This window comes from Lipophrys pholis (assembly GCF_963383615.2).
Source record: "Lipophrys pholis genome assembly, chromosome: 11".
NCBI lineage: Eukaryota > Metazoa > Chordata > Actinopteri > Blenniiformes > Blenniidae > Lipophrys > Lipophrys pholis.
In genome coordinates, this window is record NC_137631.1 from 12,000,281 (window position 1) to 12,026,014 (window position 25,734).

Sequence of the window (25,734 nt, forward strand, 5' to 3'; positions counted from 1 at the left end):
AATGTGTTACATCTTACCCGGATGGAATAGGACAGCATGATGGTTTGGTGGTTAGCACTCTCACCTCACAGCAAAAAGATGTACGATCATGGGCCTTTGGCCTTGAAGTTTTAACTTCCGTACTGTGAGCATGTAAGTCTTTCCACAGTCGAACAAAATGGATGGATGGATGGTTGATCTGCTGGCACCCATTAGGAACATTTGAATCCCTCCAAAAACATGTTTTTCTTTAAAAAACAGTTTTGCCCTTTTACAGCATTCCATCTTTTTAGCCGTTGGTTTCACTCGACAACAGCATGGTGACATATCTTTGGAGAGGGCTCCGCTTTGTTTTACTTTCATGGTTTGGAAGTGTGCTCGGCTGTTGGTAACTGTTTCAACATTTTCTGACGGTGCAGAAAGCAAAGATCAGGAAATCGTTACAGGGAATGCAGATTAGAGAAAGGCACCTTAAACCCAAGAAACACCATCCGAGGTGATTGATAACCATGAGCTGAATAGTCTCCCTAACCTTTAGCATCACTGATAGAATTCAATAACTTGCAACTAAATGAGAAATTTTTTCCTGGAGAAGGCCTTGGATTTGATTGTCAGTTGGATGAGTCGCTTGGGTTTACACAGAGAGCACTTTTGGTTGAGCAGATTGTTCAGCAAACTGACTGCCAGTGTCCTTGATGGAGATGAAACTCAGACAATGTAAGTTCTATTTGTTAAAACTCATATTTACAGCTATGAGTGTATAAAGGAAGTGTATAGAGATCAGGTTTAGAATGTTACCTATATTCTCTCCCTCCCTCTCTCTTTTTAATAAATCCTAATCATGTTGAACCCCTGAAGAGGTGCAAACATAAAGTAACTTTCTAATAATTCAGTGCAGCTTCTTTTTTTTATTTTTATTACAATTTTCTACATTCTATAATGTCACAGAGTTGGGCAATAAGTGGTTTAATTAAATTCAAGACTATGAATCTTCTGAATGCTAAGTGTTTTGCTTCCCACTGCAAGCACAGCGATCTGTTCCAGTATTATTCTTTGCAGGATTATATCACTGATGACAGGGTCAAGATGGCTTGAAGGATTCTTGTCATACCAGCCTGTGTGTGTGTGTGTGTGTGTGTGTGTGTGTGTGTGTGTGTGTGTGTGTGTGTGTGTGTGTGTGTGTGTGTGTGTGTGTGTGTGTGTGTGTGTGTGTGTGTGTGTGTGTGTGTGTGTGTGTGTGTGTGTGTGTGTGTGTGTGTGTGTGTGTGTGTGTGTGTGTGTGTGTGTGTGTGTGTGTGTGTAATCAGCTCACAGAACAACTGACGACTGACTCACAGAGAGACACAGATGGCACCCACACACTCTTGTAGAAGAGGATAATCTCAAAGTGGTGAACTTGTGTCGTGTGGACAGATGAGAACAGCCTTAATGTATGCGCTGCACGCAGGTTTTGTTTCTTCACTCAGATAAACGACTGAAGAAACACAGCGATTATCTTGCACAAGTATTGCACAGCATTTGCTATTTCCTGGATTGTGATACTATAGGGTGCTTATAACCCATATTAATAGGACTAATATTGTGCAATAGGTGAGTAATAATATAATAAATAAAGCTATAATGTTGTCCACCGTAATTACTGAATACTTATGGATACTGATTTTACTATTTGGGGTACTTGTGATAGGATTAATGCAGCTATGTTACTGTGACACAACTAGCTGTCACACAACTGTACAGCTTCTTCCTGGTGACCGTTTTAGGCCTCTTCCTTGAATGGAAACTTCTCAGTTGAGACTGAAATGTCTGTTGATTGTGTAAAACTATACACACCTGCAACAGTGAACACAACATATTTTACTATCTGACTGTCATTAATTGTGTACTGTATAGGATTGTGAAATGTGAGCTTAGAGAGAAATATTGATTCTATTACTTGTTCTGACCTGAAAATGAGTGAATATATGAATATATCCAAACATTTCCCTTGTGCCATTCAAAAGAAGTTAGAGTACATTCTGAAAATGTTCAAATTCAATGCACTACTTACAAACTCTAATTCGATTGACTTGATTTTGTTGTGTGTACAATTTCTTCAGAATAATAATTCTGGCATTCGCTTCCAACATGCTTTTTTTCATGAATATGAACATTGTCTGTGGGTAGCGCGCGTTTGCTGCCGCTGCCTGTTCACTTCTGGGTCTCATTAGCTGTGTTTACATGATCACTTCTTTGCCCATCAGATTAAATTCTTTCCTATTGAGAGATTATGTTTTCCTGTTTACATGAACATTGAAAAAGTGGTTTGATTGTTACACGTGTTTACATGCACCAAGAAGACCGTTTAATTCTCATTTGATCAATCCCATCATGCTTTGCACTGTGGCACTGTCCGATTGAGACGTGCATGTCCAGGTTTACTTGGAAGTCCATGAGTAAGGAAGAATGACAACCTAATGTGATTATTATTGTGTTACCTCTGCTAATCTCAGTAAAACAATACTTCAAAAAATACAAAAAAAAAAATACTTTGCAGTGTCATTCTCCCGACCAAATTGTGCTCTTTGTTGGGCCACTTTTGGCCCAGGAGCCATATGTTTTGGCACTCCGACTCGACAGGAAAAGCTCAAGGTTTTAGCTTTTAACATTTAAAGGGGACATATCATGCTAAATCCACTTTTTTAGCCCTTAAATGCATGTTGTTGTATATTTAGAGTGTTTAGAAGTACAGAAAAGTTCAAAGTAGTCTCTTCAGGTGCTCCGTTGATATCTTTATATTCTGTTTTGGTCATATTTTGCGATCGGTTTCGATTTTTCTATTCTCTATTACGTTTTTTGAACAATGACGTCACAGTATTCTCAGCGGAACTGCCAAATTAGGACATCGACGTTTCGAGCAATCCGCCATTTTTGTTTCTCGCTGCGATTTTGTAGTCCAACCGAAGTTACGAGAGGATAAGTGGAAATGTTCGGTTGTTGGATGTAGTAACCCACAAGCTTCGTTACACCGTCTCCCAGCATCAGAACCTTTTCCAAGTGCCTGGTTGAGTTTTATTTTTCACAGAAATGTACCCACATCTGTGGGTAAGGTCATTTTTGTGTGCGCGAATCACTTTAAGGACGACTGCTTCAGCAACCTCCGCCAGTATAAAGAAGGATTTGCCGAAAGACTTGGTCTGATTGAGCGGTCAGTTCCTTCTATCTATGGAGACGACGAACAGAGCACTTCGGTAAGCTGTATATAACGCTAAAAAGTGTGATGATAAGACGTCCCTGTCATTGTTTTGTTAGCATTAGCAGTTGCACCGTCTTCATATGTTAGCGCTGTGTGCTCGTTTTAGATTAGAATGTAACTTCTGTGTTAAATAGTCGTTGTAATACAGGCAGTATTGTAGTAGTGGGCATGGATGGAGAAGTTAGTGTAAATATAGTAACACACCATTGCGTTACATCCATATGAAGACGTTGTTCTTCAGGTGCATCATCGTCATTTTCATCTCGCTCCGCCGGGTCCGACTCTGGCTCCAACATGTATGGCTGGATGGACAAATCTTCCGTTGTTGACATTTTGTAAATAATGTGTGAATATAAAGTTTCTGCGCCGCTAGATAATTGTATCTGTTCTATCAAACTACAAAGATGGCCGAACAGGGTGACGTTGAACCGAGTGTCACCTCTGCAACCTGGAGAGGAGGCGGGGTATGAAGTGTCTCATTTGCATTTGAAGAGACCGCCCCAAAACGAGTTGCTCTCAGAAGCGCATCAGAAAAGGGGTTGAAAAGGGGCCTGTGGAGCTATAATAATGAGGAATTCAGACCCAAGCATTGCAGTTTCGCGTTGTATAGACCACAACTGTATGATTTATATGTAAAAAGGAAGGATTTAAAAGCATGATATGTCTCCTTTAAGTGAAAACTACGTTCATGATGTGAATAAATAGTTAATGACAAGATGCTTGTATTTTAACAGGAATTAAATGCATGCAGCCCTCTGAGCATAAAAGAGCTTCTTAATTCAACTTCTTATCACTTCTTCTTGAATCTAGATTTCCATGAACAAATGTTTAAACTTGTAAATAGAGATAAATGTGACTTATCAATATACTTGTTATTATCATAAGCAATTTGCTTTTAAAATGTGCTTACTAATAAATTGCATAACCTTTCCTGGTTCCTCTCTATGTATACAAAATATATATCAAATGCCTCATAGTTCAATATATAACAATGCTGATTACAAAACAGGAGCAAATTTTGGTGAGAAATGTCCCTAACTAATTTAATTGGTGGATACAGCCCCCTTCTCTCTTATTTTTAAAATGTTTTTTGTTATTTTTTTCCACCTCAATTGTATATTATTTTGATCACTCAATTATTGATGAGTTTGAGATCTCCATCCTGAATTCTACCTGTGTTCTACTTTTTTTTTCTTCAGATTTTCTATTCAGTTTTAGCAATCTAAGAAAAATTTATAGTAATAAAAAGCCACACATACATTATTTATTTATTTATTTATTTATTTATTTATTTATTTATTTATTTATTTATTTATTCATTTCAATGTTTTGATTCCTATGTTTTGCTTTCTATACATGTACTATTAAACTCCAGCCAGCAGATGCTGCCAACGTGCTGGAAATATTTCCTGAAATTTTTTTCTCCTCTGACCTTTTTTTGTTTTTTTTTTGGGGGGGGGGGGGGGGGGGGGTGGCAGAAACTCAGCACGTGTATTGTGTTGCCTTGTTGTGATTTTCTGGAGGAAATACCAAACCTATATGTTGTGAATTTTCTGTGTGAGGCGTTGTGGGAATATCACATCAGCCCACAAACCACCAGCAGCGGAGTCTCCGCCTGTTTAACTGTGATTATGAGTGATTAATGGTTGTGGACGGGCCTGTATTCCTTTCTCATCTGTGCTGTCAGAGGATGATGTGGGGGGTCCTTAGCTGCTCCTCAGAGAGAGCCTGTCTGTTACTGCCTTTCACACGTTGTTGTAAGCAACACTTTTCCCCCTGACGTTTGTAATTGTGAATGTGGGGTTTTATGAGGGCCTGTCCATACTTCGGAGAAGCACACAGTTTGTGCAAATATGGAAGTGAGACCACTAAAAGCACGTAATGATAGATGTAAAGTTCTATTAGTGTGTTTCAGAGGATTTTAATCTCTTGCTCATGGTATTTGACAATCTCCTGTTTCTCATAGAAATGTTCAAAACTCGTGATTTTAATTACTGGCGATTCCATCTGTTCTCTTAATTTATTTATTTCCTTTCTGGTGGATCCATCTTTTAACAGGCTAAATTACCCCAAGTTCTATTACCGTGGTGTCATCATAAGATTTCACTCCGGGTTGCAGAAGGTTTGATCCGATCCGATCCCACCTGACTAGAGGTGAATGAAGTGCAGCCCCAAGACCAACAACATTAAAAATCACGACCTTCCTGAAACATTACATTTATGTATGGGGACTATGGAGGGATTTTTACATTGCACATCCTTCTATGGAGCAAAATGATGATGAACATATTGGTAAATTCTTGTAAAAAAAAAATTGATCGACAGGTGGTGGCAGTACCATGTCATGAAATTAGCCTAGAAGCAATATCACAACAAACACAAAACCACATACCCACACCCACACAAAACCTCTGGAAATGTTTGGGGGAGGAAGGAAATACGTACAAGAGCACATTCATGCTTTCAGAATAAGTTTCCATTCAAGGATTCCCACAATGCAATTCAATGTGGACTGTATACACGACTGTACTTAATCTTAACAGTTCATCCTTGACATTGACGATAATGGTTTTCAGAAACAATGAAAGTGCCTAAACTATGTGATATGGTTGAAAGAGCTCAGAAAAAGCAAACAAATAGGCCATGGCAAAAGGATTTGTCTCAAATATTTCTCCCAGAGGTCCTAAAAGTGAGCCAATATGTTGCTTTTCCAAAATAAAGGAATTTCAAATCACTATTTCCTTGTGGTGAAATCAGATTCAAATTATTCAGCCGTCCCGGTTTGCTCCAGTACATGGAAACTTTTTGTAAGACTCAGCCACTCTTGGAGTCTGTTTTAAATTTCTGAAAAAAAATAAAATGTGCAGTGCTCTCTCTAAACCTGAGGAATCCTGACGAGATTTCTTTGAAGGCATCGGGAGATAACGGGAATGTTGAACAGCAGAACCTCATCTGTCTTCAGCGGCGACATAGAAGCTCACAAACAAGTCTGTCAAACTTAGACGGGGTCATGATTCTTCTGACCTGCGTGCATGAGCGGCGTAATTTATGACGCTGACACTTCATTAATCTTTGCCAACGCAGATAATTTAACCCATCATTGGTTTCCAGGCAACAACTCGGCCATAAAGACGGAGCTCTCGTGTCTCCTGTGTCCAGGTGGCTGCTTCTGTGTCACTCACTTGTATCTCCAATCGTAAAGCTCATTTTTGCGTGAAAAGAATTCTCCACCGCGATTTTATTATCACAACTTAAACACATTGCTGTGTATTTTGCATGAAGACGCAGGAATTTCGAATGCATGTTTTCTTTCCCTGCACATGCTGGTGTTTTTTTCCATGCCGAACGGCGGCTGGAGGAAAGGTTCCATACCATGTCCAGCATCTTCTCATCTCACCGCCTTTGATTCCCACACGGTTTGTACATTCTCACAGCAAGTCTGTCATCTGTAGGCCATCCTTATATCGTGTCCCGCTGTGCTGCATCAGAGCGCCCGTTTGATTAACCAGTACAAAGGATGTGACCTTTCCTGCTCTTTGGGAAATGGGACTGAGACATCGTGTGCAAAAGATGCTGAAAGCTGTGAGGTTGTGTGTGCGAGGTTAACACGCAAAATCTACAAACAGTTGGCTTAAAGCATACAGAGAAAGAAAATGAATAACTTACTTCTCAGATGGGAGACGTTGATCTTAAGGACAGTTTATATGTGGAGTAAAACTCTGCCCAGTAATGAGATTTTTCAGCTCTTTACCTGCCGCCATATTTTGTGGTACAGATTGCATAGTGGTCCACCTGCTGGTATTTTGGTTAGCACTCCCTTGGGGGCCTTTTCTCCCTGTGCCCGTGTGCCTGTGTTCTCTGTCTGGCTGAGTGTGATGTTGATTTGTGTTTTTATATTACCCACATGTGTGAATATGAGTGTACCTGCAACGGTTTAGTGAGTTACTTTATTGATACCCTCAGACTTCAATCCAAGTTTTCTTACAATGTTAATATATTCAAAGTATATGTCAACTCTGCATAGAAACAAAATTCAGTTTCAAAACAAACAAACAAAAAAAAAAAACCTCTATAAATCATCAGTATCATCAAATATCCGTAAGCCTGAGAGAAGTTTTTCAGAGGTTATACAACATTGTTTATTATATTCAATATAATCTCTTCAACAATCAGCAGTACAAAACCACTTAACCCTTGTGTTGGACAGCACTCGTCCTAATGTTCTGAGTCACTCCTCCGTTGTAGGAAATCCATCTTTAACAAATGAACTCTTATTTAATAAATTTAATCAAATGTTATCATGTGAACACTGCAACACTTTTGCATTGTGTGGTGAGATTAAAATCAATAATATTCAGTTTGTGAACACAATACAGCTGTGCACCAGGACAGTCAACTGAAATACAAGCTTACGAAATTCCTTTAAAAACACTGAAAACCAAACATCTCCAAGAATTCTCCGGGATTCTCAGAACCTGAATACGTGCCATGTTTTTGGTTTTCATAGTTCCAGTGACACATCATAAATAGCATGGGAGGTTTAGTTCATAGAGGAAAGGTCATAGTCCCTCAAGAAGTCAGTGTGCCCCTGGTGAAGTCCCCCACAGGAGGTGTGCAATCATTCCTGACACTCTCTCAAACTGACAATTGATACATTCACACCCTCTGGACCTGTTTGTTTTGCAGGTGTGGACATCCGACTTTTTCATTCTTTTTTCTTTTTTTTTTCTGTCCGTAACCGGTTTTGTCACGGATGTTTGCAGAAAAAGATCAAACTCTGAATTCATTCGGGGGAAATAAAACAGTAGACGTTGTCACCTACATGCTGTGCCCCATTGTTATGTTTAATCAAAGCCTTGAGTAATCATTTCCTTAAGTTTATCACCAACGGATATCTTGGGAAACAGTTTTCATGCAACAAATGAAAAAAACGGCACACGATTATGTACCAGTTAAGCCGGCACTGAGAAACACATTACATGATTGTTTTTGACACAACTAACAACCCTTCAGCGTCTGCCTTGAGGACAACTTCTGTGCCGGGGCTGTCGCACTTTGTTGACTACGACATCTTCTGACAGCCGGCACGACCCGACCTTACCTGGTGCAGTAGAAACATTAGCTGCACCCTGGGGCTGTAAACAAGCAGGGTTAGCACATATCATGCATGGTAACGATACGGGGATGAGTCATTTGCAGGGGTATAAGTGATAAATTTCAGAAACTCACGTCATCTGGAATTAATTAGCATTTTTTGTTATTATTCTTAAATTATTACTTTTTTTCAATGCGATTTTATTCGTACTCAGCTACAATCTGTTCCCGCCTCATTTTTGTTGCCAATAGGAATTCAGCTTTATATCTCTATTTGTTAGCCCTCTGTGATTTTACATGCGTTCTTGTTTGTCTGAGGCAGTTTGCTTTGATTGCAGATGTTTTATCAAGCTGTATTCACTCATATGCAATTTCTTAACATCACATTTATGTAATAATTCTCACTTCTGTGATCTTACTTCAAGAATTTCTGCATTGTAGCAGTAGTTGTACTACAGAGGAAATGCTTTATTTGTTGTGGCGAAATATCTGAGCATGTTGTTTCAATTCAGAGTCAATTATTCATCTTCCATAAATTATGTGAACGTAACCTAAAACATATTTTTGTTGTTTCACTATGTGGCATCTGTTTTTATTCCATCTGTTTTTCGGCGCATTCCAGAGCAGATCATGTTTGATTTATCCTAATTTCTTTACTCCAGATGACCTTCCTGAGTGATCTAGGGGTTTTCATCAGAGGGCCCCGGCGGTGACCTGTCAGCATGGGGATTTGAACCGGCATACTTACAAGCTTGTACTCTGAACTCCGGGCCACCACTGTTTTCATTTAATTTCATTATTTATTAGCACAACAAGAAGCTACCCTTACGCTAATCTCATTTTATGCTTATCATTTGGATTCGGATTCCAGCTTTCGCTGCTCCGTCTTTCAAGGACTTCCATGAAAAAACAAATAGCAGGAATTAAGCCCTTCACTACTGGGAAACGATAACTTATAGAAAGTGGGCTGATCCAAGAAATATACTGACAGTTGAGACTGAAAACAGTTCATAGAAACAGTATGGAGCTCTTGTTCAGGCAAATCTGATAATGTGACACTCTTTAAGCTGATATATTTTATTTATTAGTGATTCCTCTTCTGTCCACAGTTTAGCTTTATTCAGCCAGCGGTGCTGCACATGTTTACTCCTACTCTACATTTTGTGTGTTTGCAGTTTTTTTTTTGTTGTTTTTTTTTCACTGGCTGTTTGTGTGCACGAAGTGACCCCTGGGGGTGATTAAACAACACAATAGTAAATAGAAATGTGTGTTACATTCAAGGACGACAGAAGTGAAACAATGGGGCAGGAGGAAGGAGCCTGAAACAAATGGACACAGATACATGGCAAGGTTGAGTGAGCCTCATTTCATGTTTTTCATCTGATCAGAGCGCTGACAGAGGAGCATGAATTCAAATAAATTCCCTGTCTCACCGCGACCCACGCTGGTCTAATTCAGCAAAAAATAATAATGAGCACACCACCAGTTTCTTAAAAATGTACATTCCTATCAGAATAGCAACTTCGTACATACAGTACATGTTTGACTTCTCTCTCCAGCCTGTTATGTTTACATTTATCTGACAATAACAGTTTCTGCACAGGGCCGAGAAAAGGCCAGGGTGTCAGGTGGAGGGAAGCCAGCTGTGCACGCGATTGTCCAGATATTAAGAAAAAAAACACGACCCCGGAGAAACACACACACTGGAAGTTGTTTACCTCCTCAGAAAGGAAGTATGTATCTTCTTGGAATTAGTCCCACACAATAGACGGCCGTTGTGTTTTTCTTGGCTAAAGAATACATCCGTGAACACACCATTAAGCATTCCTTCTTCTAATTTTTAAAAAAAAAAGTTCATTTTTTTCTTGTTTTCTTTCTTTGTTTTGTCTTGTCGAATGAGAAGCTCCGGGGTTCGCTAAGAAACTGCAAACTGACGCTGGAAATCCCGTTTCATGCCTGCGAGATGTATGAGGGAAGTACATGTGAAACGATTCTTTTGACGTGATCCAGTGAACAAGTACCTTTCATATTCATGCGCCGCAACACTTCGCAGCTGAATCGGCTTTCGCTCAAGCCCCTCGCTGACATCACCACCGCTGCTTTGCCCGAGGTATCGACAAAACACACAAAGGATATGGGATCCGTTGTTGCTGTTGCTTCTCACAGGCCTCTGTCAGATCCAATTATCTTCAGAAGTAGTTCACTATGTACCGTATGAATGACAAGCCTAATATGGTGAAATTGATTTTGTGATGGATTTCTTTCAAGTTCTCCAGGAGCAGAGGAATCTAATGATCTATGTGATGAATGATAGTTTGTCATGGAGTGTTTGTGCCTTTTCTTTTTCTCCTTCACATGGACAGACATGTACTGAATGAACGATACGTGTCTCTCCAAATCCAACACTAAACAGGCAAACAAACCCCCCCAAAAAAAGAAAGATGGTTACGGTGATGCATCTACTTTCATAATCCTCAAAATGAGATCTTCCTGCTTTCTGGCTAGGCCAGCTGGAGTCTTCAAACTTCCTCAATCATTACCCTCTTGAAGTATTTGTTCAGCAGTCTAGACTCCAGACTGTGACTGATGACCATGATCAGATCATAATAACATGCCCAGCTTAACAGAGGCACGCTACTTCTTGACAGGCTTATCTCATGAGACCAAGAGTGCATGCAAGACTTAAAGTGCTGAACATGCCCATCATACCTACACCACTGACGCTGTAGGTATGATGGGCACTGATGCTGTGTGCTACAGTAATTCGCTTCCCATAACGTGTTAAAAAGAGAGGCTCGTTTCAGTCTCCTCTTCGTCGTGTACGTGCCCATCGACTCGCTGTGCAGCAGGTCTTGACCCATATTTCCACATATATAAATTAGTGCCTGTGGCTCTGCTCAAACAAACAGTCGATATTAACAGCTATATTGGCCTTTACAGATAATATACTTATGACAAGCAGCCAATAAGGCAATCACTTTTCAGGGTATTAGAGATGTTGAAATAAGATAATAATACAATGAGGTCACTGTTATTTATGTAGATGATGTCGCCCACATTGCTGCATCAGGTACAACGTGATTTTCAACAGAAACCCATAAACAAGTTTATTATCATCCATTTTAAATAGTCAAATAAAAGTAATTGAAGGTAAACACTGGATTTCCAATGGAAAGCTGAAATGCAAGTTATATAAATATGTGATAATCTGCTGTCAAGACGTCAGATTTAGGCTGTTTGATTTGACTCAGATGTGTGCGTCTGCAGTTTAGTTCAGATGATAAGAAAAACCTTACCTGTGATATGTACATGCAGATAGAAACACTAAGTTTCCTCTAGAGCAACAAACTAACCCCAGGACAGGCATCGCTTCTGTGGAATATTAGGAATATTGTGGCTAGATCGCTATAAACATTATTTTAGATGATATGTTACCTTTTAAAAGTGGAGAGATATTGATTTCTTATCTGTTGTTGCCTGAATGTTCATTTACTTAATGTCTCATTAAGTAAATGAGATATAACATGTTAATTTATTATCTGTGGAGGTTCTCTTGTCAGGTCTTTTGAACTTTTCATTTTTTAGTCGAATAACATGCACTCCAAGCTAAAAGTCGAATCAAAGAATTGCCAAACTTTTTAATTTCCTGATGGAATAGTGGGGAGACACGTGAAGTGAGATGAAGCTGTGAGTTGTGAATTATCAGCTTCATCATTACAGAAAAACATAAATGGAAAATAATAATAATGTCCTCTGGGTTATGGGAAACTAAACAGATCCACAGATCTTTAAAACCTGGACCAGTAAGTTATACTCAGTCAATATTTTAAGTTGCCAATGTTGGAAAAACTTTCAACGTATTCACAGCTTTTTAAGAGCAATGAGTTATTGGCATGTCTGCATTTTGAGAAGCCACTTGTATCTCTTAACGCACATCCTGACTTTCCAAAGGGTAGGTGATGTAGTTTATATACAATAATTAATTCTTGTTGATTTCATGTTGAGCAGCAGTGGAAAAGCAAAAGTTGGAGGATGAGTGGTTTAAGTAACTGTAGAGAGTTATTTCATTTATGAGTTAAAATAAGATTTTAGATGGACTGCAGTTTATACTTTTATGTGTTCTGGATGTGTAGAAGGGGTCACAATTGTGGGTTGAACACAAAAATGAAACAAATAAAAAAAACATTTAAATTGAAATATGTTTTCCTCTGAAAGAATCATGTCTCACCTGGATCGACCAAATACCTGAATGTCATATTGAGCTTTATTGCAGTTTCTCTGAATTTGAGACCGCCATAGCAAGCACATCTTTTCAAATGTTCTTTGTTTTGGGAACTGAACAAATCCACAGATTTTCCAAAAACTTGCTCTACCAAACACCGGCCAGCAGTCAATTATTTGGTTTGCTAATTCTGCTGAATGTTCCCTTTATTGTGAAGAATTATAGCTTACTAAGGTAAAAGCAATATTGGCACGTCTTTGTTGTGAGAGACCATTAAGCTATCCTGCCATTAACTTTAAGGCTTGCGGGAAAAGGCGAGTGGTTGACAAGAAACCTCCCACCAACAGAATATCCTCCTCACACTATTTTCAAACAAAGGTCACACAGTTGTGTAATTTCCACGTTTGGCAGGTTTTGAGTGGTTAAATTGGCTGAACATGTAAGTCCAAAAATTGCTCAACTTTCAACAAAAACAACACGTCCTCATAAGCACACACGCACGCACACATACACACACACACACACACACACACACACTGTTGTAGTGCAGCAACAAGCCTACATGAACTTTAAGAAATGACATCCTTCGTGTTGAGATTGTGAAAACAAGAGACCAAACAAGACAGGTTCTCATGACATTAAGAAGTGTATTTCAACATAAATTTGGATTTTTAGATGTGCACAAGCCATTACAGACAAATAAAACTTGACAAGATTTACATATATTACTCGTATTTACAGATATTTGAGTGCATTGTATATACAAATACATATATACTCTGCATTGGTACATGCATAGGTGCACAGTACACACATGTATTTACACAAAATGTACAGTATTTATATACAGTTTAGATACAAAGCACGTGTTAGTATGGTGTCTTACAACCATTATAGTGCTTCCCATCACGGTTAATGTGCAGGAAATAGCTTTGTTTGGGGCCGAAATGAAGCCAAAACACGAAGCCCCCGATGGTGCAGGATGTCGGGAAAATCAGGAAGAGTGGTGACGTACCTTGTGTGGTATGCACGCGTTTCTCCCCCCGAACTCTTCATACAAGCCACAGGAACAGTCTGTGGGAAGGTAGATATCCTCATCCAACGCTGGTCAGTCTCACTTCATCAAAGCCCCCCCCCCCACAACCAACCCCACCCCCACCCCACACCCATTCACGACTGGCCATCTGTGTGTACATGTCTCATTATATTGGAGGAGATTGCATTCACCATCGCTGAGCAGAAATTAAAGCCATTACACCAAAGACCGCCTGTCACACCATGCAACAAAGTCCTTGAACAAATTAGAATAAATGTGGATGCATGCAAGGGCCCAATTATTTGACTCGGCGTGTGTGTGTGTTAAGTCAAAGGAAAACATGGAATTGAAATGCAACATAAGCCACAAACATTTGACTGTAAGACAAACAACAAAATGGAGAGTGGAACAGAAAGGATGAGGTGCTGGCTCTGGTTACTTTAAGACATGTTGTAGAGGGGACTTGTTTTCACTACCTACCACCGACAATTTCTGGTGGCTACCTGAGATTTATCTTTGTAAACACTCAGCTGCTCTGCAGGGAGACAAAACCACGATTAAAAAGTTTTTTCCTGGAAAAAGTGCTCTTTCATAAAAGCAAAGAAATAATGCTGTGAGTATACAAAAAAAAAGAACTTTACTGAAGCTGGGCTGCTTGGGGGTTGTCACATATTTAAATCTTCATGAATAACTTTCTCAATGTTTTGATGCTTACGCATCAATGTCTTAATGCTTATGCAACCCTCCAGAAATCCACATATGTGCCCATATTGTTTTTGTTTTTTTTTAATTAGCTTTGTATTTTATTAGCAAAAAACGTGATTTTCTCTATTATTGTTATATTTGGGAGACAGTTTAGTTCTTGTCAGCCAAAGGTAAGATGAGCTGGCTTTGCATTTTAATGTCTTTGCCAGATGTGGCTTCACTCTGCCTGAATGGAGGTTTTGGGCGAGTCCAATTCTCTCCAGTTTCCAGTGCTGCCCGTTGGGCTCCGGTTGGGCATCTTGGTCAGCAGCGTTGTCCTGCGGATGCTGCTGTCTGAGTCCTCCTTCCTGAAGTCAGTGTTCATCTTGTGCCAGCATGAGAAGCAGTGCACAAAATCCTGGAGGAGGTGTCCACTGAAGATCATGTATATCCATGGGTTACAGCAGCTGTTGAGACTGGCAAGGAGCGCAGACAGAGTCACTGCTGTGTTCTCAGAATCTGGAGAACAGAGGGAGGAAAGAGGAAAAGGGTGATTAATCTGCTCAACATCTGGCACAGGCTGGGCTGCTCAAATGCCTGTCTAACTTAATACCTTATGGTCTTCAAATGTGGAGTTTTTAATCCTTGAACAGGAGAAAATATGTAAATGAATGCATTCAGGAAGGGAAGTCTGGAAAACAACTTTCTTTTTTAAATTGTTTCATATGATTTCCCTGATGGTGGTGAGGTTATGTTTGCTTGGTATGTTGACATTGCCCTTGCCCTGCTCTTATTAGCAAAGTGGTTGTCTTTCACTAAAGAGGAAGATACATTTTTGATAAACAATATTTAAAAAAGAATTTTTTTTTAATGTAAAGTCCTCATATAGATAAACTCCACAACGAAATCGCAATGAAATGGCTTTGGATTACTTGGAATAGGTAAAAGTATCATCTTTTGTGAGTTTTATTCGTTATTTTCATCACTTTTATTCAATGATTGTAATTATGCAAATTTGGTGGTTCTGCAAACTGTCTGAGTTCGTGCGTAAAGTCTGTGCGCAATTGGACACACTGTGCCGAGCCATTAATTACATTTGTTTATTTGTTCGACCGAGCTTTTTGAGCGTCTCAGAGTATGAAATTCAATAAAGATTAAAGTAATTTTTTTCAGCACTTACCAGCATAATGGGAGTTTTCATCCCACACAGACCACATCTGCACAACGAAGAACGGTGCCCAGCAAACGATGTACGCCAAAACGATGACAAAAGTCATTTTGACCGTCCTCAGTTTGGCTCTTGATATATTTGTTACGCTGCTGACTGAATTCTTTCCGATCAAGCCATTCTTGTTCGCTGCACCGACCGTCATTTTCCGTTTCTTGTACTTGATATTCTTCCATATGCTATGGCAGATGAAGCCGTAGCACATCATGAGAATGATCACGGGCACGAGAAAGATGCCCACAGTTATCCAGGTGATGTACGCCTTGGTGCCCCACGGCTCGATGAAGTGCGCCCAGCAGTCGTAGACCTTTGAGCCGTTCTTGATCTCGCTCAGAGAGAAGATGAAATACTGCGGAGTGCTGAGCACCAGGCTGCACGTCCACGTGGAGACGATCATGATGTACGAACGCTGGGTGGGCTGTTGGAGCGTTTTCAGCGGGTGGCAGATGGCGATGTAACGGTCCAGAGTCATCATCACCATCATGTAGGTGGACGCAAACATCCCCATCACCTGGAGGTGCTTCACTATTCTGCAAAGAAAGTCCGGACCGTAGAAGCGGAAAGTGACGTCCCAGCAGAGCTGCGGCAGCACCTGGAAGAAAGCCACCACCAGGTCAGCCAGGCTGAGGTGTTTGATGAAAAGGTGCATCCGCGACATCTTCTTCTTGGTGTTGTACATGGCCAACAGGACGCTGACATTCCCGATCACAGCGACCACGAAGGTGATGCTCAGGACCATGATCTCGATTTGGGCCACATCATCGTTGCGCGCAAAAGGGTCGGACCCGTTCGGGTTGCAGCTACTGTTTCCAGGAGTCCCCATCATTGAGTCATTAGTGAGACTGAAATCAAGAGACCGGTTCTCCGCACTCAGGAACTGCACACTGTCAAGAGTGTGCATGGCACTGCCCCTCTGTGCGCCCTTGCAGATCCAGTGCCAGAGGGGCTGTGGTGTGCCTCTCCGGTCCGTATATGGCTCTACCTGATTCTCTCGAGGAGAAACACGCTGCTCTGTGACTTGTTGCTGCTCGTGGGTCCTTTTAAACTCGAATCAAATTTCAGAGCACGTGTGCGTAAAGCGGATGCACTGCAAAAAAACACGTCACCCGAAAGTTGTTTGTTGTCGGGAAAAGTTTGGGCACAAAAAAAACACCCCTCACCTAAAAAAGACGTGTTATGAACAAGCTACATCCCGAATTAAACAGACTTTGTTAATTTAATGTTCCAGATGATAGCTTTAGTTACAACTAGTCTCACATGTTTCATATCAAAATGCGTAAAACATGCTAGAAATCGTCATACATGTTTGTTTCTGAAGTTTCACAGCTCCAAAACATAAAACACAGAAACCTCAACCATCAGGGACGTGGTCAAAGCAGATACTTTTTTTTTTATAGTGTACAAGCCCTTCCCTTCATTATACATACAAACACACATACATGCATACAACATCCTCGACAGTCTGGGCCACCTACATATTTTGAAAGCATTATGGCGAATACCTCACAGAACCCACACTTATCAAATCCTAGTGATCTGAGTACCAAATACTGTTGTTGTTACTACTACTACTACTACTACTACTACTCTGGTTTTGAAAACATTTGAAGCACAGTAAGCAGAGATATAAATACAGCCAGAGTCCAAAGTTACTGGAATCATACCCTCATTTTTTATTACATTCAATATCCAATACATTTAGAAAATATTCACAAACATTGTCGTGAAATTAGTTTAAAAAAAAATGACAGACACTGTACAATCTTTGTAATCATTTGTTTTTAATTTTAGAACAATGAAAAATTTTAATCTGCCATAACAAATGCCTTTACAATTGTATTTTTCATAATTCTGACCCCCAACTTCTCATTGAGGGAATGATGAGATTGATTATTTAGTAGATGTACCACAGGATCAAATGGTAGTGCCCTTCCAATTAGACCTAAAAGGGTATAGCCACCTTTCTCTAGAAATCAAAAATTCCAGGATATTCCCATAATACATGGGAGCTTTCTTTTTTTAAGTCATGAAACCCCCTGTGCTACTTTGTTCACTATAATTAATGTGTAAAATAACTCACTGGTAATGTATTTCACTATATAGACATTATATGAAAATGTAATGATGAGGCTAAATGTAACATCAAAGGTTGTTTAAGTTAAGTGGTATTTTGTTCCAGTTGCTCAGACTTACATAATTTCCTTGAAAGTTTATCACAACATCAAAAGTATGCAGGGACATAAAGACGTTCTTGTGCAAGCTCTTGCTGAAAATATTGCAGCACAGGCACAGCCACAGGCGACAAAGTCACAGAGTCACGTACATGTGAGTCATTAAAATAATAATTAAGAAACTTTTAAGTTCTGTAAAAACATTGAAAAACTGTGAACACCAACATGTCACACTGCATGGAGTACAGGTTTGTGAAATAAGCTTTCTATTGAATGGCCACTGGTCCAAATACCTGGACCAGCAAGAGTTACAGTGTTAAAATAAAAGCCACAATTTGGTTGTATGTATGTATGTATGTATGTATGTATGTATGTATGTATGGATGGATGGATGGATGGATGGATGGATGGATGGATGGATGGATGGATATGAGTTATATTGATGTTTGATGTGATTTGCCCTGATACTGTAGAAGCCACTGCATGCCCCCACCTCAACTAGCCACTTGACCATGTGTGGGCCAATAGACTGGACTTGATGAGCTACAGTGCTAACGGAGAGCTAACACCTTGATGGAAATCATCAGCTCCAAGGAGAGTGAAGTGGAGGACACACAAATTACAACAGTGGCTACGAGGGAGGAGAGACCTTCATCTTCCTTTTCCTACCAAGTGCTATTTAAGGACGGAGTGCTTCAGGACTGAGGTGAACTGAACACTTTGGGTGAGTAACCTTTACACTGTGTACTTCATGGATCTGAAGGATTACACATATAAAGATGGGCGAATGCATTGTTTATGAATGTGTTTTCAAAAGGTGGTGCAAACCGACTCAGCTTCCAGAAGATATGCTACGGTTCCTATGAGGGGAGTTACTTCTTCAGCTTTTATAAAACATCTTGCAGATTTTTTCTCTCAGGTATTTTCTGTGTTTTACCTTGAACTAAGACATCCCTCATGTTGCATTTTTTCTTGCCAAATTCAGATTTCTAGGCTGTCATTATTTGATTTATTCAATAATTTTCGTAAAGTTCAGACCAAAATCCCTAACTTCATTCGGTCTCTCTATGATGACCAGCAAATGAACACAGAAGCTATATTGTTTTGTAGACAACTCATTTGAATGCTTCTTTTTGCACTCATGTTATTTATATTTGAGCAACCCTAAAGCACATGCAAATTCATACAGTTTAACATGCTATATAAAGAATCTTGGTCAATCAGACTCTATATGTTTAATTGAAAACAAATCACTGTTAAAATAAGTGTGACTCGTTTTCTCTCTCGTTGACTCTAATCAAGTGAAAACTTCCCTTGGGGTATTTTACTTTGAGCATTGGTTGAAAGTTTTGCTTGTTATTTAATTTGTTCAAAGTTCATTTGACTTCTCTTCGCTTTTGTTTGAGTTTATGGTTCTTCAAGGTATTTCATTTAGCTAATGTCAAGCCTTTCCGAGGATAACTAGAGTCTATTAAGGTATTGGTACTCTTTAATATGCTCAAACACAGCCAGGTACTCAGAAATTAACAGTAAAATGCATGGTTTCAATGAGTGAAAAGAACAAAAGCAAACCTAGGTTGCTATTTATAAGTCTAGTGGAGCAGAACATTGTCACTTTATATTATTGTTCATCTTAACGCCACCTCCTATTAAGCTATTAAATTTGCATTTTAATTTAAAACAACAAAAAAACTCTTTTGGTGTACATTACTAAGAGCTTTCACATTTACATTTGAATGGCCTCCATGTTAAGTAGTTTAAAGAGTAGGTTTTAAAACTATAAATTCAGTATACCGATGATGATGTAGAAACGTTGAACACATCAGAACACAATGTGCAGGTGAAGACAGTCCCGATAATAGTCGAACTTGAAATGAATCAACAAGAGTTAAACTTCTGGATGAGGGCTTTGATATCACCATCTTCTTCACTGCATCAAATGATTGTCTTTTTTTTTCCTTCATTGTTTTGGTCTCTCCTACATTCATTCGGCTCTGAGCATCTCTCTGTTTTCCCTTCTGACTCTCCCATGAATGCCACTCCAATCGACTTATAAGGCAAATTGCACATTACAGTTTCCATTGCGCATGATTGCTGACTGGCTGCGGGTGTCTGGCAGCTATTTGGCTCATCCGATCCATGTGCTGATAGTGAGGATAGTTATCTTTATTGTGCGCGCATAGCATCCTCTGTGCAGATCTGCTCTCTTTCATTTCCGATTGGCCCCACAGTGAGCGGGACAAACTGCAACTTGCTCTCCAAAATGTCCTGCTGGCTGGTTGAACTGGCTTAGAGGTATAATGAAGTTTTCTCAATTATCCCGTGTGTCCGTCTTTGGTAATCTTTCCATCAGAGTCAAAGCAAGGGAACTTTTTGACGCTGCGGGCTCATGTTGACCAGCTAACCTGCCTCCTCACATGGGGGTCCTGTTATGTGTCTGATTTCTATCTGTCCTTCCCCTCCACTTTGGTCTCGTCTGATCCTCGGGGGGTCAAGGACAATACAACAGATGTCTCCCTTCATGCTGGACTGAACCACGTTTACCCTCATCTTCTGTTTTTCAATACGTTCACCAGAGATGTCCTGGGCTGTTATTACAGCTCCAGGCTCGATTTGTCTTGTTTGCTACAGAACATGAAGACCCAGTTGGCTGTCCTAAACTGTGGGCCGTGTGTCTGTGCTGTGGAATCATGGGAATGTGTGTTGTGTCTCCAATGGCCGGAGCAGTCAGTCTGAATCATCTCTGTGGGGTTCCCCTTTTCCTCTGTGAAAGCCACTCAGACTCACTGGGACTGAGTTGTTATTCTGGGATGAAAAAATCTTGTGAAAAAGTTTAAGTTCAGTCATGACTTCAATATAAAACTTTGTGTTAAGCCTTATCAAGTATTCAAATATAATTGTGTTGTATTGGCATAATAAAAGTTTGGCATTTAGGAACGATCTTTTTTTAATCTCGTTTTGTTTTCATTTTCTCAAGAGACTACTTTTTTTTTTCCCTTTATCCTGTAATTCTGCTAAATCAAAGAACAGAAGCTTTGTAGCTTTGCACATGCAATCATATGTCACAGACAAAAGTCATTTCAGGCATGAAAAGGCTGTCTGCTCTAACGAGCCGCCTTATAGTATGTTCTGTCTGGCTTATATCTCCAACACCTCATGCATTATAATACCCTCTGAGTCCGTCAGGCTCCCTGTTTGGCACTCGCCATGACTCTGACACACACTTACATCAAAATGGAGCATTTGAATAGGCAAGAAGTCTTAAAAGAAAAAAAAACTTTATTGGCCTGTACCTTCTGATTTAGATGCTTATCATAGTTTTTCTTTACAGTGTTCATAAAACCTCAGATGAGTTTGTCTCCTGGACGACTGCAGTCCAACGAACAACACATCAAACAGAAGATTTAATTATCTGCTTACTTTATGGTGAAACTTATGACAATGAGCAGGATCTCCACAGAGGCTACAGATAATGCACTTATTACGTAAGTTTATATGTACCTTTAGATGTTCTGCTCCAGCCTCAGGCCAGATAATAAATCAGTGCTTCAGTAAACAAGACATTGAGGTTTATAATCATGAGAATCTGGACCAAGTACATATTTGTTATGCAACTTGAACCCACATATAAGCCATAATGAACTCAAGTGCAGCTACTTGAGTTGGAAATCACTTTCTTCAGATAGATTTTTCAACATACAGATGTTTCATTTTCTTTTTTTTTCTTTTTTAATATTCGGAAAAAACAGCTTGAACTATGAACAGTTTACAAAAAATGAGTACAGTATAAAATATAATATTAAACACACATCAAAACCACCAGTATATAGAAAATATCTATTAGTTTGTGCTCTATAAAGGGTTGAATATATTGATTGTGATTTTTGGTAGTAATGGAAGTTATGACAAAACACAAAAGCAATGAAGGAAACACCAGGAAGGAGTGAAATCTTCAAAGTCCAGTGGATGTTCACTCACTATGAATGTACAGTGAGGAACGCAAAGGATTATACTGATTTCAGATCTAAATCAACTTGATTTGATGGATGGATGGATGGATGGATGGATGGATGGATGGATGGATGGATGGATGGATGGATGGATGGACTGCATTTGACAGGAAGACAAGACCCTGGAATATAAGTAGTAACCACTTTCAGGGAAATTGCATTCATATAGAATATTTGGCATAATAATTATGGAGCAGAAGGTTCACGTACCTTGTCATTTTTGTTGCATTGCTATCTTTCCTCCTTTACCACAGCTGTGTCTGCAACTGCTGCCAGTAAGCCAGTATTTATGGTGGTTCTTCAACAGAGTAAGTCAAAGGCCCACGCAAAAAAAAAAAAAAAATTGTAAGTGCTTGATAGATGTTACTGTTATGTAATTCTGTTCACTTTCCATACAGACATAAAAATATTTATTAAGTGTTTCTGCTGACACAGTTTAATGAATATAGTTTTAGTGTCATTATATTTTAAGAGCTCCAAAGCTGAATGACCTTTTCCTGTTAACATTGGCAAGATGAGAGTGGTTCTGCTGCTCACCCTGCTGTCAGAATCCACCCTGGATGTTGGTCTAACCAACAATAAAGGAGAACTCATCACGATGTAATGACGACCTTTCAACGGGTCTTATCACCTCATTGCAAGGGGTAATATTGTTCCTTTGATATGAAATCACTCAGAAATGGGAGTTTGTTGTTCCTCTTGCACTATCACACACTACGACAGGTGTGCTGGATCAAGCAAAACCAAGTCTGTGTACTACAGTGTTGTAGTGGTCAGCACTCCCGCCTCACAGCCCGATTAAACCACGTTGATTCCCAGTTTTGAGCCTTTCTGTGTGGAAACTGCATGATTTCCATGTTCCTGCATTGTCAGTACTAGAGTTTTATCCAATGGTCAATAAACATGCTATTAAGGTTGAGTGCCGAAAAGTTCCTCCCTGTTTAAGCCCTTTGGTGGACATAGTGATCTGTATTTGGGTGCACCCTGCCTTCTGCATAATGCAAGCTGGGATTGGCACCAGCCATCCTTGACCATGAATTAACACACACTCACATGGATCTTCAAGGCCATTTTATTTTTCCCCGGCTGAGTGTAAACTTTGGGTTAAATTGTTTAATGACTGGCTGTTCGTTTTATGCAGGATCCACTGGAAATTAGTAGCACATTTGTAGTCATTTTAATTGAATTTTTAGATAATGTATTTATTATAAATCTAAAAAAATATACTGAATCTAATCAGGTATAAAACATATTACTGTATATCTCTTTCCCCTCAAAATATCTCCCTGACAGAAAATGTTGAAATATGTTGGGTTATATCAAAAGTGGATGAACTAATGATAACAGGACACAGCAAAATATACATTTGTGCCCTGTATTATATAGTATGCGTACAACTTTATTGGGAACCAACATAATCCATCCTCAGAGGACAAACCTCACAAGTTCTGGTCTTTGATTTGCAAATGTCGAAACAACAATGAGCCATACATTGAAGCAAATAATGTATCACAGGTGCCACATATACCATGTGAAATATATAAACTCTATCTGAGGAAGCGCTGCATTTGCATGTTAACATTGTAACTAGGTTGTGGTCCAGGCTTCTGGCTACAGAGAAAGAGGAATCGAAAACAAGAGAGTGCATGGAATATAGATTAATTGAAGCAATGGACAAAATTAGAACTGAATGCATTGTTTGGTGCGAAAAACTGTCAAATGAAAGTCTGATATCCACCAAACACCTCGAGATGATGATTAGACCCAAAGGATTTATCCTTAGTGAAAAGGAACTCATGCTACAAAATATAATAAAGGATTTGTATTTCACATACATATAATGGTGAAACTTTGGGTGGGAAAAACTGATCTAAATCATGCCTTTATATTGTTCTTTCATTTCTTCTTCAGATTTATAGGAAGTGGCAGCCTGCAGCTGGGATTTAATCTGTGACATCTATATCCTCCTGCTGTGGGGAGCTTTAGGGCACTTGACCACAGAGGTGAGGAGGCCAGTGATCAGTGGCTCATCAACATTCAAAACATCTTTCAGGAAACAGGATTCCTTTCAGCAGTTTCCTCATCTCTGTTTACAGAATTAGATGAGAAAGGACGATGGGACTGACTCGACACTGTTTTGAAGATATGTAGTAAACATGAAAACAGTTTTGTTCTCAGGAAAAACTTAAATAAATATGACAAAGAAAGCTATTTAAGAACCACATAAAAGGAAGAATGGTTTCCCACATACAGGAGACCACAGAGCCATCTCTCTGAAAGGTTGTTGTCCGTTCACATGTTATTTCCAGCACACATCGCCCACAAGGGCTTAAACTGATTTGCAATTACCAGAAAGAAACATCAGTGTTCTAAATTGACTGAACTATCAAGTGTGTCTGATTAATTGTTGGATATATTGTAGTTGACCCGCTCCTACAAGTAATACTTTGTCCACTATTTGTTGTTTTGTGTTTGCTGTGTCGCTATACTTCCTTTCTCTCTTCACAAACATGTGTTCTGCAGAAGGATCACGTTTTGCTCCGTCTGAATAAAACTCCCTCTATATTTCTCTGGAAGACACATTGATCGGTCAAAAAGCTGAAGCTGTTTGAAGAGAAAAGCTTTTCATCAAACTTGAACTATTCTCACGTCATCCCAAAAGGAAAAAACTGAACCTTGATCTTTCAGGGTATTCATGAAAAGCTTTTTAATTTAAAAAAAACACCTGAGTGCTCGCAGGCTGCCCCGGGTCGTATTACAGTCATGGCTCTGATCAGTACTTGAAAACCCTGCTTTTTAAACGTTCATTTATGAGGCATTTGAAGAGGATCTTCGTACACGACTGGTGAGAAAACTGCTTCCAACACAAATAGCCAAATCCTGCAGAGTTATTTATGCCATGACAGATTAGCCGAGTGGAAATACTGAGGGATTGTGGGTGAGAGTGTGACATGCATGCATCTGGTGGTTCCTGTGTGTAGACGTGTGTCCCGAAAGCAGAGTTTATGGGAAACTCTCAGGAATCAATGCGTCTTATCATCCATCAGTGGAGCGGGCAGCAACATTCTCACCGCTGTCTCTTTGAATTCACATACTGTGACCTAATGGCCTCGAACCCTCCGAGGGAGAATCAAAGGCTCTTCTCCTCCAGTTTGGCAACTGGACAGCAGCGCGACAGCAGTGCTTAAAATAACTTTACATCCAAAACGGTTTGATTATTTAAAGATTCTTGACATTTGCAGCACTCCCCCCCCCCCCCCACCACCATCATATTTGTTTGTGTTTCGAAACACAATAATTTCAGTGAGATGTTTTACCGCTGTCACTGGCTAGAAACTCTCATTCAGCAAATCATGTGAGGAAAGGAAGAGATTAATTGCTGCAGACAAAACACAGTGCAATATCAGCCAATTCGTAAGCCCATATGGATCTAGGGTTCATACTGAAATAATTAGTGTAATTAAACATCCCTGACTTTGTTTAAATTCTCATACTCATGCATAGTTTTAGGATGAATCCCTCATAATCATGGTACGTACAGTACACGCTCACCCAGAGGCTGTTTCTGGCTTCAATGTATTTTCAGTGTACTGTGACTGCTGGATGATGTACAATTTTCCTAAAATCGGAAAATTATAATCAAATTATTATACCAGTTCACCCTGTTATCTTATCTCTCTTTTGGCCCTGCTTCTGAAGGAATAATAGATATTGCCAGTAAGTGGCTTTCAGCAGGAGCGTGTTGAGTCCCAGCTCTCTCTGGAGACATACAGCAGTATTATGTCATTGATCTAACCTTAGCTCCAAAGAGAGCAACATAAATGAGGGTACAGCATGTACAAAACAACCCCTGAAAATAGGCTTTAGTGGATTGGTAATTACTTGTTGATTGGTATTTTTTTTTATTTTTAACGGAACTGTGGCTTTGAGAGGCTTGATTAACCAGGAGCTGAAAGAAAGTCTGGCCTGCAGTATCTTTCCATCATTTAAAATAGCCACAAAAAGCTAAACAATGTAATTTTGACTTCATCAGGTGGTCACGGTGAAATGTAACATGCACCCGACCATGGCTGCT

The 25,734-nt window shown here is 39.6% G+C and overlaps 1 protein-coding gene across 1 annotated transcript; it reads right to left on the reverse strand.

Moving 5' to 3' along the window:
• Positions 1–13,159: 13,159 nt before the first annotated feature.
• avpr1aa (arginine vasopressin receptor 1Aa) lies at positions 13,160–16,487 on the reverse strand. The gene is made up of 2 exons (XM_080476040.1): positions 15,431–16,487; positions 13,160–14,769 (listed from the first exon to the last, which is right to left on the reverse strand). The coding sequence occupies exons 1-2, from the start codon at positions 16,377–16,379 to the stop codon at positions 14,489–14,491; spliced, it is 1,230 nt and encodes a 409-aa protein (XP_080332166.1). The 5' UTR covers positions 16,380–16,487; the 3' UTR covers positions 13,160–14,488.
• Between the last annotated feature and the right edge of the window lie 9,247 nt (positions 16,488–25,734).

Excerpts from the sequence above, each read along its gene's own strand:
- avpr1aa (XM_080476040.1), bottom strand. The coding sequence starts at position 16,379 with ATGCACACTCTTGACAGTGTGCAGTTCCTGAGTGCGGAGAACCGGTCT. Across the intron at positions 14,770-15,430 it reads TGAAAACTCCCATTATGCTG|ATTCTGAGAACACAGCAGTG; the intron begins GTAAGTGCTGAA and ends TCTGTTCTCCAG.